General features: G+C 44.7%; 1 protein-coding gene across 7 annotated transcripts in view; it reads right to left on the minus strand.

Moving 5' to 3' along the window:
• ITPR2 (inositol 1,4,5-trisphosphate receptor type 2) overlaps nt 1–14,162 on the minus strand; it is a 277,002-nt gene that overhangs the window by 13,232 nt on the left and 249,608 nt on the right. For 6 of the 7 annotated variants that reach the window (XM_035127537.2, XM_035127538.2, XM_035127539.2 and 3 more), the window contains 7 exons: nt 12,278–12,442; nt 9,567–9,750; nt 8,215–8,307; nt 7,718–7,848; nt 5,972–6,137; nt 3,513–3,673; nt 380–541 (listed from right to left, as the gene is read on the minus strand). In XM_035127537.2, the coding sequence (XP_034983428.1) occupies nt 380–541; nt 3,513–3,673; nt 5,972–6,137; nt 7,718–7,848; nt 8,215–8,307; nt 9,567–9,750; nt 12,278–12,442 (1,062 nt within the window). Of the gene's footprint in view, nt 1–379; nt 542–3,511; nt 3,674–5,971; nt 6,138–7,717; nt 7,849–8,214; nt 8,308–9,566; nt 9,751–12,277; nt 12,443–14,162 lie in introns of those variants that run through there. The other variant, XM_035127542.2, reaches the window with a different exon arrangement.

The following is a 14,162-nucleotide window of genomic DNA, read 5'->3' on the forward strand; positions in this document are numbered from 1 at the left end:
ACATCTATCTAAAAGTGGGATTTATAATGATGTCTTTGTTAACAGTCAAATATATTTTATGTAACTGATTAATCAATCATTTGATACTTTACCTCTTTACATCCCAGTTAGGCACCAATCAGGTCCACAGCGCCTTAGCTTCAACAATGCTTCAAGACAACTCAACCAGATTAATCAACCAGAATGTTAGCTCTATGGAAATCTCCTCTTTACTATCTATTGCACTTAATTTCTGTGAAGCTGGATTAAGACCTCTGACAAAAGGCGATTTTTACTGGAAGATAATCTGTGATCTAGCTGAGAGGTTGATTCTTTTTACATGCATGAAGCTCTCTACTCAAACTCTGCTATGTAAAATATAAAGAAAGAACCAACCAACCTGTTCTTTAAGCTCAGCTAGTTGACTCGAGAGCTGCTTGACCAGGCTCATGGTGGACTCCAATCTCTCATGCAGGTTTCTGATTTCATTCTGTTCACTGTCACCTTCGTTGCTGACCAAGGACATGGCTCTCATCCGAGGGAACCAATCTAAATTCTTTTCCTGCACACACAAAAGTAGAAAAAAAATGTTAGTTGTGACTTAAATATAAAATGAGATGGGGTGGAGTAGAGTGGGTGATAGTCTGAATGATTTCTCAAGGATTCGCCCAACTGACTCTGACTGTAGGAGACCCAGGATTAGCATAGGAATTTATCTGTTCTCCTAGCCAACTGGTAGCTGCTTATCTGTAGGCAGTTCCTGTTAAATGACTCACATAACTGGTGCCTGCCCATGTTGTTGGGTCATTGAGATATTCTCCCAGCCACATGGCAGCTGCTGGTTGGTAGGCAGCTGCCAAGAATGAAAAATGTGAAGGTTTGCATCATACTTGTCATTGGCTTAAGCTCCCTATCCAATTTACACTCAGTAGCATAATGTACTGGTTTTCCGAGTGTGGGTTGGACCATTTGGGTGGTGGATATGGCATTCCTGGAGGGGGAACCAGGGTTCCAGGGAGAGAGGGGATTCTGAGGCAAACGGCTCCTTCCTCTTCACACCTTTGAAAATGTAGGTGTCTCATATGCATTCTAGCAAAGGATCCTTTAAAAAATCTATGTCATAATAATACTGTTACAAAAATCGAGTGCCCCCCAACACTCTGTTGAGCAGTAGCAAGATTCCAGGGGGTTCTCACCTAGGATCTGTATTCCTTTGGAGAATTGAGGCACAATACTTTAATAAATATGGTTTATTCATCTATTTACATCTTTATGGATTATGGAGAGTCCAGCTCTTGCAGGATGGTCATCTCAAGCAGGGGTTCTTCCCCATATCAGTGCAGCACTGCAGTCAAAGGCACCTCTCTCACCCAGCCTTCAGTCAGCCGCCCAAGATGGATCTCAGCCTGTTCTCTCCCTTCTTCCCAGCACCCCTTGCTCTAAAGACTCTCTTTACCTGACACCTCAAACACACACCCCATCACCATGGCAACTTCTCCTATCTCCAAATACCGTGTTTCCCCTTTTTTAAGACACCGTCTTATAACTTTTTTTCCTCAAAAAAACACAAGGTGTCTTATTTTCAGGGGATGTCTTAATTTTTTATTACCATTTTTATTATGGACCCACCCTGGGGAGCAACTTCCTTTAAAAAGAGACAAGGAAAAAAGAGCAAAGGCAGCGGTGAGGGAGACACTTTGTGCATGCTCAGAGACCACCCCATCCCCAGCTATAAACCCACCCCGGTTTTCCAAGACGCCTTTTCCCCGGCACTGGACTGGCGGGGGGATGTGAAGGGGGTGTCTCTCTGTGCATGCTCAGAGGCAGCCTCGTCCCGGGCGCCGCTATGGGAGTGGAGGGCACTCACCTAACCATGACCCAGATCCCGGCCACGACGAGGCGCCGTGTGCCGGCAGCGGACTGAGCCGGAGCCCCTGGTGCAGGCCAGCGTTGAGCTCACTACCGGCCCCGCCGAGCACAGCCACGGGCCCATCGCCCAGCCCGCCCGCCTGCCTGCCTCCCGCTTCCCTGCCCACAAAATTCCGGCGGCGGGCCATGCAGCCCATGCCGCTCCAGCAGAGCGGAAGGGGCCAGCAGCGCTTCCGCCGCCGTCCGCACCCCGGCGCCACAGAAGGACCCGCGAGCCTCCCGCCACCGCTCTGCCTTGGGCCATGCGGCCCACAACATTCCGGCGGCGCGGATGGGGCCAGCAGGGCTCCCGCCGCCGCCCGTCACCCTGGCAGGGCCAGCGGGGCTCCTGCCGCCGCTCTGCCTTGGGCCATGCGGCCCACAACGTTCTGGCGGCGCGGATGGGGCCAGCAGGGCTCCCGCCGCCGCCCGTCACTCTGGCAGGGCTAGCGGGGCTCCCGCCGCCGCTCTGCCTCGGGCCATGCGGCCCACAACGTTCCGGTGGTGCAGAAGGTCCAACGGGCCTCCGGCCGCCGCTCTGCCTCGCCGCTCTGGCTGGGCACTCCGCCCGGTGCTGCTGGACGTTCCGAGCGCTCGGCGCTGCGGAGCGCTCCACTCTGCAGCCGCCTGTTCCGGCGGCGGGGCGGCAGGCCTCCTCGGCCGGGCCAGGAAGAGGCCAGGCCGCTGGCTGGGCGCTCCACCCGGCGCTGCTGGGCGCTCTGAGCGCTCGGCGCTGCAGAGCGCTCCACTCTGCAGCCGCCTGTTTCGGCAGGTGGCTCGCCGCTGCAGCAGCTGGTTCCAGGCCCCGCTGGCTGGCTGGGGCGCTTGGCGGTCTCGCTGTATATGGTATGAGAGGTATGTCTTATTTTCGGGGGGTGTCTTAGATATAGCAACTCCTAAAAAATGCTGCCATGGCTTACTTTATGGCTACGTATTAAAAAAGGGGAAACACGGTAGCTGCATCCTTGGGACAATGAGGCTTGCACACAGAGTGACTTCTAAATGTCTGGACCACTTCACAGGCTACCAAACCCAGTTTCATGCTTGTAACTGCTTACAGGGAGCAGCCACCCCAATCCAGCTCCTCAAACGGCTCAGACAGCAGCAGAAGGAAAGGAGAAAGGAAGTGAGAGGAGGGGGCCGGGGCTCAGGCAGCATCCAAGAGCCCTTCCTGCAGCCTGTGATATCTTTCGACTTACAAACTGGATTAGCAAACTGAGTATAAGAGTGCAGGAGCCTGAGGGTAACTGTGAACTTTGCCTTCATATTTTCATTATGCCCAGTGCTAGGTTACTGGAAATGCATTTAAACACCTTTGTATTTAATACAGTTGGCAGCTTCTCACAGTTGTTGTTGTTGTTGTTGTTTATTCAATGAATATTCCACCCTTTATCTGAAGATCCAAGGGCAGTGTACAACAATAAAACATAATTTACATATCATAATAAAAAACAATAAAACTATCACAGGAAAAATTAATAATAACAGTCCCCCCCCCCCATTAAAAGGCCTGGGTAAAGAGGACGTTTTGCACTTGGCACCTAAATTATGTAATGATGGTACCAAGCAAGCCACACCTGAAAGGCCCACCTCTCTGAAGTAAGACTTATATAAAAGTGACTCACCACAATCATTTGAGCCACATAACTTTCGGGACCAGTGTATTCTGTTGGGTCTTTCACTCTGACCAGAACTATGAAGTATAAATAGTGCCACATGTTGTGTTCTGCCTTTATGTGCTCCTCAAAGGAAACTGTCTTATTATCAAATTTGTCTCGCTCAAGCCCTGCAAAAAAGGAGAAACACACAAACAATATTTCATTGGTTCCATCATCTTTGTCTTAATTGCAAGTTCTTTTTTTTTAAAAAAAACAACCCACAACAGAGAGAGAGAGAGAGAGAGAGAGAGAGAGAGAGAGAGAGAGAGAGAAAGTGTGTAAAAGCAGAGTCTTCAAGACCAACAATTTCATTAAGGCGTACATCATATATGATATTTATTTCTAGTATTTGTTTCCTGTTTTTGCAAAAAGAAAAAAGAAAAGGCTCCAGATGATGTACAATAAGAAAGAAATCTAAAATAAAGGGGATGGAAATGAAGTTAACATCTACCAGGCTGCCCAAATGTTCCCTATCCAATTTCTCAGAGGAATAACTTCTATAACAATAGATGATGACGAACAAGTGATGATGTTGAGTTTCAGAACTTAGGTTGGTGACCTGGGAAACAGCAAATGTTTCATGATCTGAATGAAAATCCCTTTGAATTTCAGCCAGGATTATAAATGTGTGGGTCTTTGCCAAATATCCCCTTTCCCTTCGTCCTCATCCCTTGAAACTTACCTTTCAGCAACAATGATTTTGTGAAAGTGGGGGCTGTTTGCTGGGCCTTCACCAATAGAGGGCTGCTAAGTAATTGATGGGTCATTGGCAAGACTCTTGAGAGTCTCATGGACTGCAAGAGGCTCAAACCTATCCATTCTGAAGGAAATCAGTCCTGAGTGCTCACTGGAAGGACAGATCCTGAAGCTGAGGCTCCAATACTTTGGCCACCTCATGAGAAGAGAAGAATCCCTGGAAAAGACCCTGATGTTGGGAAAGATGGAGGGCACTAGGAGAAGGGGACGACAGAGGACGAGATGGTTGGACAGTGTTCTCGAAGCTACGAACATGAGTTTGACCAAACTGCGGGAGGCAGTGGAAGACAGGAGTGCCTGGCGTGCTATGGTCCATGGGGTCACGAAGAGTCAGACATGACTAAACGACTAAACAACAACAACAAGACTCACTTGCCTACTTATTTCTAAGATTTATTTCCTGCCTTTCCTCATAAGGTCCTAGGTAAAGTTATAACACCACCAGAATACAATTTTTTTAAAAGCAACAACAACCAACCAACTCATCAGGTTAATTTACACTTTTCAGGAAGCCTACAAAAATATTTTTCAACTGTAAGGTAAGGGTAAAAAGGTGCACCTGCCAGCATATGACAAAAGGACGCAAGGGAGAAACGTGCTAAGAGGAAGGCAGGCTTGGCAAATCCACACCGTGATCAACTCCCGCCTGCAAACCAATGTCCCCACTGTGGAAGGACGTGTGGATCCAGAATTGGCCTCCACAGTCACTTACGGACCCATTGTTAAAATTGTGTTCATGGAAGACAATCTTACTCGGCTACGAGTGATCGCTAAAGAAGAAGAAGAATGATGATTTTAGACACACCTCTGTAGGGCGTTCTACAATTTTGGAGCTACCACAGAGAAAGTCTTCTGCTGAGCAGGAGCTCCTTGAATTCCCAACCTGGGTGGTCTCTGGAAAAGGAGGAAGTCTTGCAGATATTTGTGGCCACATCATGCGGGGCTTCAAATACCAATGTGAGCAACCTGAATTGGGCTCAGAAATAAACTGGCACCCAGAAATCAATCAATCAATAAGCTGATTTAGAATAGGAGTTATTTCCACTGCATTCTGGTTCAGCTGAAGTTTCCAAAGCATCTTCATTGCAATTTGAAGGTTACCAGACCACGGAGCCATAGCTGTGGCCGGAAAGAGCCAGTCCTAGTCACCAAAGCCCTCTGGACCTCCAGTGACAGTGCAGGTTCCAAAAGTATCACTGTTGATAATCTGCTCCTTCCAAGGAAGTGCAACCTTGTCTGGAACAGGTCATCTCCTTACCTTTTGGACCCGAAAACATGCAACGCCTCTATCTTACCTGGACTGGGCAAACTGTGATGGGTCGGGCGAGGGGTTGGCGAGGTGTAAAGTGGGGCTTGACAAGGGGGTTGGGGTTGGCAGGGGTGGGTAGGTGGGGTTGGCATGCACAGCTCCTACGTAAACAGGTCTGAAATAATTCAATGACGTACATGTTGAAGTTTGGAGAACCAGACCACAGGTAATAACTGAAAGTACCCGAACATAAGTTATTAGTAGCAATGACAACACAAGACTAACTTAGCTCCTAGAGCAAGTGAACACCAATGTAATCTTTGGACTGCCATTTGGTTTACTATTGGAAAGGAATAAGCTTAAAGAAAACTCTTTAAAACTGCTTTCCCCTCACCCAATTGAATAGCTTGCTAACACATACCACAGACGAAACACGTTGTCTTCAAGATTTCCTCTTTTTTTTGTTTTTCACTTCTGAGATCTGCAAATGTATCAATTATGACTCCAAAAATGAGGTTCAGGACAATAATGATGACAATGAAATAAAACAGGAGGTCATAGACAACTCGAGCAGCAAAGAGGGGCTCCTGAAATGACAATAATGTTTTTATGTCTTAAGTCTATCTGGCGGCGCCCCACCCCCAGTCTATCTGGCGGCGTGGTGCAAAGATCCCTCCGGCGCGCGCCCCATTTCCCAGAGTTGCTGACTTTTTAATGCCGGCACCTTTGCAGGGCTGGAGGAGGCAGGCAGCAGCTGGAGGTCACCTCCTCCTGCAGGGAAGAAGCGGAGGCTCTGGCCGTGGCACTGCTTCAGCGAGGCAGGCAAGGGTGGCGAGCCAATGTTGGGAGGCACCACACCCAGCCTCCTCCTATTCCCTGGCACCCGTGCCGCAGTGGTCACGGCAGGTGGAGGCTCCGGGCACAGTCCTGCTTTGGTGCGTCATGGCGGAAGTGGGCGAGGGCAGCAAGCTGATACTGGGAGGCACCACGTCCAGCCTCTGCCTCTTCACTGGCACCCTCCAGAACTTGCGCTGGGCTCGGGGGTCTGACGGTGGCAGCAGCATTTGTTCGGGGAAGGCAAGCACCACCACCGCCAGTCCCCCGAGCCTAGCGCCCGCTGCGCTGATCTCAGGGCACTGGCGGCAGCACTTGCCTTCCTCGAGCAAGCGCTGTGCCCAGTGCTTGGCTCGGGGGACTGGTGGCGGCAGCGGAGCTTCCTCTCTTGACTGCCACCTGCCTGCCTGCCTTCCCCAAGCCAAGCGAGCAAGCGCCAGCGCCGCCGCCAGTCCCCCGGAGCCCATAGGAACGCATTGATTAAGTTTCAATGCATTCCTATGGGAAACCGCAACTCGCTAGACGAATTTTTTGTAGGACGAATTGAGTCCTGGAACGAATTAAATTTGTCTTGTGAGGCACCACTGTATTATTAGTAATCCAAATTCCTAAATAATTTACTTAATTCATAATTTGTTTGTTTTTAAAATTTCATATGTATCATTACTGGATTATGATCTGACACTGATTTATTCAAAATCTCTGCTTTCATCGCAGTTAAAGTCAGTTTTTTGGAGGTCCATATTGCATCAATCCTTCCCCCCCCCCTGATTTCTTAGCTTCAGTAACGTAAGTAATAGCTATTTGAATGCCTGGAGTTAGCTAAATTAATGGACATAGTAAGACATAAATAAAAAAACGTAGTGAAAAAGGATTGGGAATTTCTGAATGAATGAAATGAAACCAAGGTTCAAGGGTGAATATCTGGCTGAGTCTAGAATGACTTTGTGAAGAGAAAAGGGAATGAATAGTGAGTTATAAAATAAATAAGACCAGATAATGATGATAAGGAAATGCAGATAGATAAGAAGAAACTGAAGGGAAGTGCTGTGTGGTTGGTGGAAGTCTTTATTTTGCTTATTCTGAGTATGGAAAGATGAACATGGTGTTGAAAAGAGGTTAGTTGAAGTTTTCTTTTTCTTTTTCCTTTCCCTTTATTCTTTATCACTATTTCTTTCTATACTTTTCTATTTCTATTTTCTATTTTCTTTATAATTATGAATATGTGTTTAGATTAGTAAGATTTGGAATTTTATTCTATGTTTCTTTTGATGTGATGTTAAATAAATTTAATAATAATAAAAGTTTAAAAAAACAAAAACAAAATGCTTACATCTTTAGAAGGCTTTCGGAGCACATCCCCCACTCCACCACCATTTCTCAGGCCCTGGTTCAGAACTGTCACAATACACATGAGCAGAGTCTCACATGTCCTCTCAATCCCATCCTCATCTGGTTCTTCATCTGTGGATGGAACACATGTATGTACATGATGCAGGATTCCACTAAGCTTTGACTAAGGGCAGAACTAGACAAATGTAGAAAACATGTGATTGCTGCCAAACTTTTAGTAATGAGTGGTAGAATACAATGCCTGACATATCATCGTTGTGTTGAGAATTTCCCCCATCCCTTCAAGCTAATCTCATTGTGATCATGTCATTCCATGCTTTTTCTTTTTCTGGACATTATGCAGAGAGAGGGGGAGAGGAGAGGTGGCTGCTTTTAGGGGTAACTATGTGTTCTGCATATAATCTCATTTTGGTCTAACTAAGCAGCAGATACTTGCTCAGGGAAAAACAGAAAATGTTTTGTGAGCATTCTACCAACCTAATTTTAAAGCTGGTATTGTAGTACTACAGTTCTCCTTTGAACATGCATCCATCATTGCTGTTAATCTTGTGGTAGGAACAGGGCCACTCTCTGAGAGAACAAAGAACAAAAGGTTGGCAATGGAATGATTTGTTGCAAAAATATATGTACAGGGTATCAGCAGACACATTAAAAATTAGGACAGAAATAGGCTGACAATTTCACATTTTGGAACAAAATTTCGGTTTCAGATATACTCACTTGAATACTTGAATAAGGACCTAAATTTAAATACATTGCAAAATCTGTGGATAAAAGTCTTTTGTTGCTTTATTTATTTGAACGAGACAGCTTGAGACATATCTCTACCTTTGTTTTACTTAACAACAATTATGTAAATAACATTTGAACTCCCAAATAATTGTGTGTTCTGGGCATGATAAAACCCAGGGGCCAGCAAACTTTTTCAGCAGGGGGCCAGTCCACTGTCCCCCCCATGTTGTGGGGGGGCCCAGACTATATTTTGTGGGGGGGGGGAATGAACGAATTCCTATGCCCCACAAATAACCCAGAGATGCATTTTAAATAAAAGGACACATACTACTCATGTAAAAACACGCTGATTCCCGGACTGTCCGCGGGCCAGATTTAGAAGGCGATTGGGCCGGATCCGGCCCCCGGGCCTTAGTTTGCCTACCCATGATAAAACCCATGTCACTAAATCTCTCACTTAGTGTCAGAAGAAAGAATGAAAGAAGACTATCGAGGAAGAAGACTAAAGCACTTGCAGTAATGAAGAGATCAGTGTTTCACATTTACAATATATCACAGGCATTTTACTGTTGCTTCTGCCTAAATTACAGAACTGGCATCAAATAGAACTGCATCTAGTTAGGATGAAATATATTCAAAGGCAGAAACAACTGTCAGATATGAAAATAACATCAATTTTAAAAAATCATTAAAGTATTCACAAAGAATGACAAGGAGGACACTGAGCTGAGGCATCTTCTTTTTAAATCCAGAATATTTAAAGAGTTTCAAGGATGAAAAGATTGTTTGATGCTCATTTGTAAATATGTATGGAGTTGAGTAAAACACTAATTTAACATTTCTAAAGTGAGTAAATGATGTATATATCAGCTTTATTTGATCAAACACCTATTTTGCCTTATGCATCACAAATGATGAATCTGTGCTGAAAAGAAAGGATTTGAAGGAGCAAAGTTCACAAAAGGATACTACCCAAATAATACTCAATTATCTATCTAACATTCTGTTGTCACTGGAATGGAGATGGATCTCATCTGGAATTAATAATACACGGCAGTGGAATCCTAAGGAACACCTTTTGCTAGGAGGAGCAATACCTGTGACAGGTGGTCTTTCCACCTCCATGATGAAGTCGTCTTTCAGGAACAAGAAGCCAACAATGGAGAAGAGATACACAAGGATGAGCGCTAAGACTGCAGTCAAAATAATGGAGCGTCCGTTCCGCGTAACACTTTTAATTACATTCAGTAAAGTCTCCTCTCTGTACACCAAGTCAAATAACTGCGGGGGGGGGGGGGGACCATAAAACAGAAAAGTGATCAGCGGTTGCCACCTGAACTCAAGTAATGCAATAGTGCAGACATTTTCAAACTCTGATCTGGGGGATCCCAGGATCAATTAAAAACTTACAGATTTCTCAATGAGAAAATCAGTAATGCAGGACAAGCTTCTGTGAAAGGCAGGTTGCCCACCAAGATCTATCCTCCCTGCCTATGTGCTGAGTGTGTTCTAGGATGTTCTGGCTGAGTAATGCAGGGGCCTAACAGATAGCTCAATGCTTTGCATGAACTTAAAAACCACTGAATGAGGGGAATAAGCAGCGCAATGATCTCGGCAGGCATTGTCCAGAGCTGGCCCAAGACACCACTTTCTGTCAATTCACATAACTAATCCTAAAGCATCAAGATTTTTCCATGGCATACAAATTGCTCTATGTTAATGATATTAAAGCAATCTTAACATCTGTAGGATTATTTTGTATGGTTTTATTTATATATTTTCATGTGGATGACTGCTTGTTCTTAGCTGTCTTGAATACTGGAAGCAGTTGAACAGAAATACTTTAACCAGTAAGTAACCACCTTCTGTATAGCCATATACATATCTGTCAATTCACATTGGGACAACAAAACAGTATTGCAATCCATCACAAAGAGATCCTAGGCACACAAGTTTAAAAAGTGGAAGAAAAAAATGGGACTGGATAGAGACACCATATGCATACCTCAGAAAAAAATATTTTAAAAGAACTCCACCCAACTAGTAATGTAATAACTATTACTATTAACAAATCCAGTATTATGGGTGAATCATCAATACTTAAAATGAAGATAGTCAAAGCGAAACAGGAAGCCTTTAGCTGCATGGTAACAGAAGCTGCATCTCCACTCGGATCTCCTTGACTGCCTTACGTAACTAACTACTCTTATGCAGCAAACTAGACCATGGCAAAAGCTGCCAGTGTTGCTACAGTGCTGATGGCTGCACCAGGGATGCATGGGCTGGGTCAACGACGAGCAGGAACAAATGTGTATGAGGGTTATAACAGCAAAATGGAGCTCCTCAGCAACCTTCAAAACCAAGGAAGGAAGGGGAGGTGTCCTGCTGATGGGTGCGGTGGCCTGGGATGGAACTCCCAAGGAAGTAGGGATTCCCCTTTATTTCACAGGGGAGCTGCAGAAAGAATGTGGTTGGTCAAGGGAGCCATGGACTCCAAAAGGTTGAAAACCTCTGCACTAAGGCATAAAGACAGAAGGCTGGCTCAAAATATTTTGGCTACTCAGGGAGAAAACCCAAATGACATTCATTAATATTGTATGCTTATTTATTATTAAATTCATATCCCATCTGAGCACTGGATAGCTCAGTTGGCTAGAGCATGGTGCTGATAACACCAATGTTGTGGGTTCAACCCCCATATGGGATAGCTCTATATTCCTGCATTGCAGGGGGTTGGACTATATGATCCTCAGAGTCCCTTCCAACTGTACAGTTCTATGAATCTATCATCCAAGGAACTCAAAGAGACACACACACTTACCCCCCTACATTTTATCCTCACAGTCTGCCCAAATCCAATTCAAATACATGTGCTCAGTACCCCTTTCATTTCAATGGGAGTCGGCCTAGTAGGCAAATCTGTTACCATGCAGCTCAAGGCTTCCTGTTTCATGAGCATGGAATTGATGCTCATGCATCAGATCTGTCCATCTCCTCCTCTGTCACCATGAACCTGAGATGGCAGCCTCACCTTCCTCAATTATAAGAGTGATATGATCTAATACTATGACTTCATTTCCAAGCATCTGCAGAGATGCCTCCAATGCATGCGTTGTATTCTACAAAAAGTACATTCTGCAAACAGAGGTGAAGAATACAAATAAGTAGAACATGGTTTTAAGTTCTTGTTTAAAGAAAGAAAGAGGGAACGTCAGTTTAAAGAATGTTCTTTAAACTTGCATCACTACTTTTGCTACCACTAATCACTGGTATTAAATCTGGTATTAAATCACTACCACTAATCAATGGTATTAAAATATGTACATATTTGTGTACATATGTACACAAACCAATAAGAGACACATCCTTCATGGTGTCAATCATCCTAAGATGATTGAATTGCACATCTAAAATGCAATATGGGTGTGACTAATGACCAACATATGTGGACAAACACTTGTCATACAAATAGTGTCAGAACACCAGGATTGGCTGCTATTCCCTGCTGAGCTGCATGATGTGAGAATTGAGATCTAACATGAAAAACTGCTCCTAGTGGTCTATTGTAGTTGTTCCCAATTAGCTAGGTACTGCAGACCCCCTGTTTCTCAAAAGCCAAGCCATTTTGAAAATGTTCGTATCTCTATGGTAGTTTTTGTTATGTGAATGGACCACCAACTGGGAACAACTGGTATACCACATACATATATAACGATACACTTTGGCACAATATTCAGAAAGTGCTCATAATCAAATGAGTTGTATTTTTCATTTTGGCAAAATAGCCACACTACAGAGATATACTCACCAGGAAGCTGTAAAAGAATTCGTGCACACAGAGTCCCAGCATGCAGACAAGGACATAGGCAACGTGGTAGAGGAAGGCCATGTCCATGACGACTGCTCTGTATCCACGAGTAAATGTGCCTCGATTCCCAACAAAGCTCACCAAAAATACAATCTTGTTACAAAGCTGGGGGAATGATGACAACATGGACAAAAATGGCTATGTTTCAATCATCTATCTCCTTAAAACATATCTCCTCAAACCATATCTCCTCAAAAACAATTTCAAAAGCAAAGTACAGAAGAAATATGGAAAAGACATTACTAGGCAGTCACTGTGTTTTATCCAAGACATTTAGAATACCATATTAACCATATTATTCCCCCTCTTTATATATAGTCAATCTTCGTTTTTGGGTTATGGCTGTGCACACTGGTGGAGCATGCATAGCGCAGAGGTTTTATTGAACGGATTTTCCAACTGCACAAATTCCCTATCACACACCCCACACTAATTTGTTTTTTTAAAAGGCTATAAGAGTCAATAGCTTTTATCTACTGATGATTCATTTATTTATCTGCCTTAGTTTATCAACTAACAGGTACAAAGGTAAAGGGACCCTGACCATTAGGTCCAGTCGTGAGCGACTCTGGGGTTGCGCGCTCATCTCGCATTATTGGCCGAGGGAGCTGGCGTATAGCTTCCAGGTCATGTGGCCAGCATGACAAAGCTGCTTCTGGCAAACCAGAGCAGCACATGGAAACACCGTTTACCTTCCCGCTGTAGCGGTTCCTATTTATCTACTTGCACTTTTATGTGCTTTCGAACTGCTAGGTTGGCAGGAGCTGGGGCCAAGCAACGGGCGCTCACCCCGTCACAGGGATTCGAACCGCGACCTTCTGATCAGCAAGCCCTAGGCTCAGTGGTTTAACCCACAGCGCCACCTGGGTCCCCTAACAGGTACAAAAGGAGGACTATTTTAAGGGTATTTACAAGGAGGTGACAAAGCATTACTGCTCGGAGATGGAGGTGAAGAACTGGAGGTTCTAACATGGCCAAATTGAGGTTTGGTTTAAGTATGGAAACTGAATGCATTCTACTTTTCTATAATTTGTGTACATGCTGTCCCTGCATTTAAGTGCTTAATAATCACATACTCTTAGCGTGACTATTTGCCCTCCCAAATTTTTCCAACTCCACATTATCTTCTTCTTTTTTTGGCCATATAATATTTTATTAATTTTTAACATACAACATTATCAACTGTTCACATTCCCCCCCAACACCACATATTATCTCCAACTGCCCACAAAAAAACCTTGACCTGGTGGGGTGAAGCTGTAGTGCTAGCTTCATGGTAGGTATGTTGCTGCTGTTTACCAGGACAGAGAGAGGTGAAGTGGTGAAGTTGGCATGGTGAGGGCACACCAGAAGAAGGACTGGATTGACTCCACAAGTGTGTCTGCACTGCGCTGACCTCCCTGGCTCCTTTGCTTCCTGGTAAGTAGCAGTGATACAGCCACTGGGACATTAGCGATGTGGCTCCACCCCACCAGTCGAGCAGCTTTTGACCAGGAGAAGCATTGCTTCATGAAAACTACTACATTGGCAGCTAGAACTGTTTCTGTTTCAGCTAAGGATCCCCATGCCCGGTTTGGTGGTTCTACAGATCTCAAATGAGCCAATGGAAAGAGAAGCACATCACAGTTTAATTTCATGGTTTTAAACTCCAATCTGAAATGGATGCAAGTGTAGAGTCTGAATTTACATCATTGAAGAGCAAAGGACTGAAGTGCTTGGAATAAGTAGGCCTAGGAATGTGGTGGCAGCCCAAATGTGTTTGCCCTTCCCCTTTCTTTTCTTTAATTTGAGTTGAGGCTTGAAATTGAACAGATTATTTGTACAC

Source organism: Zootoca vivipara, chromosome 10, assembly GCF_963506605.1.
Source record: "Zootoca vivipara chromosome 10, rZooViv1.1, whole genome shotgun sequence".
NCBI lineage: Eukaryota > Metazoa > Chordata > Lepidosauria > Squamata > Lacertidae > Zootoca > Zootoca vivipara.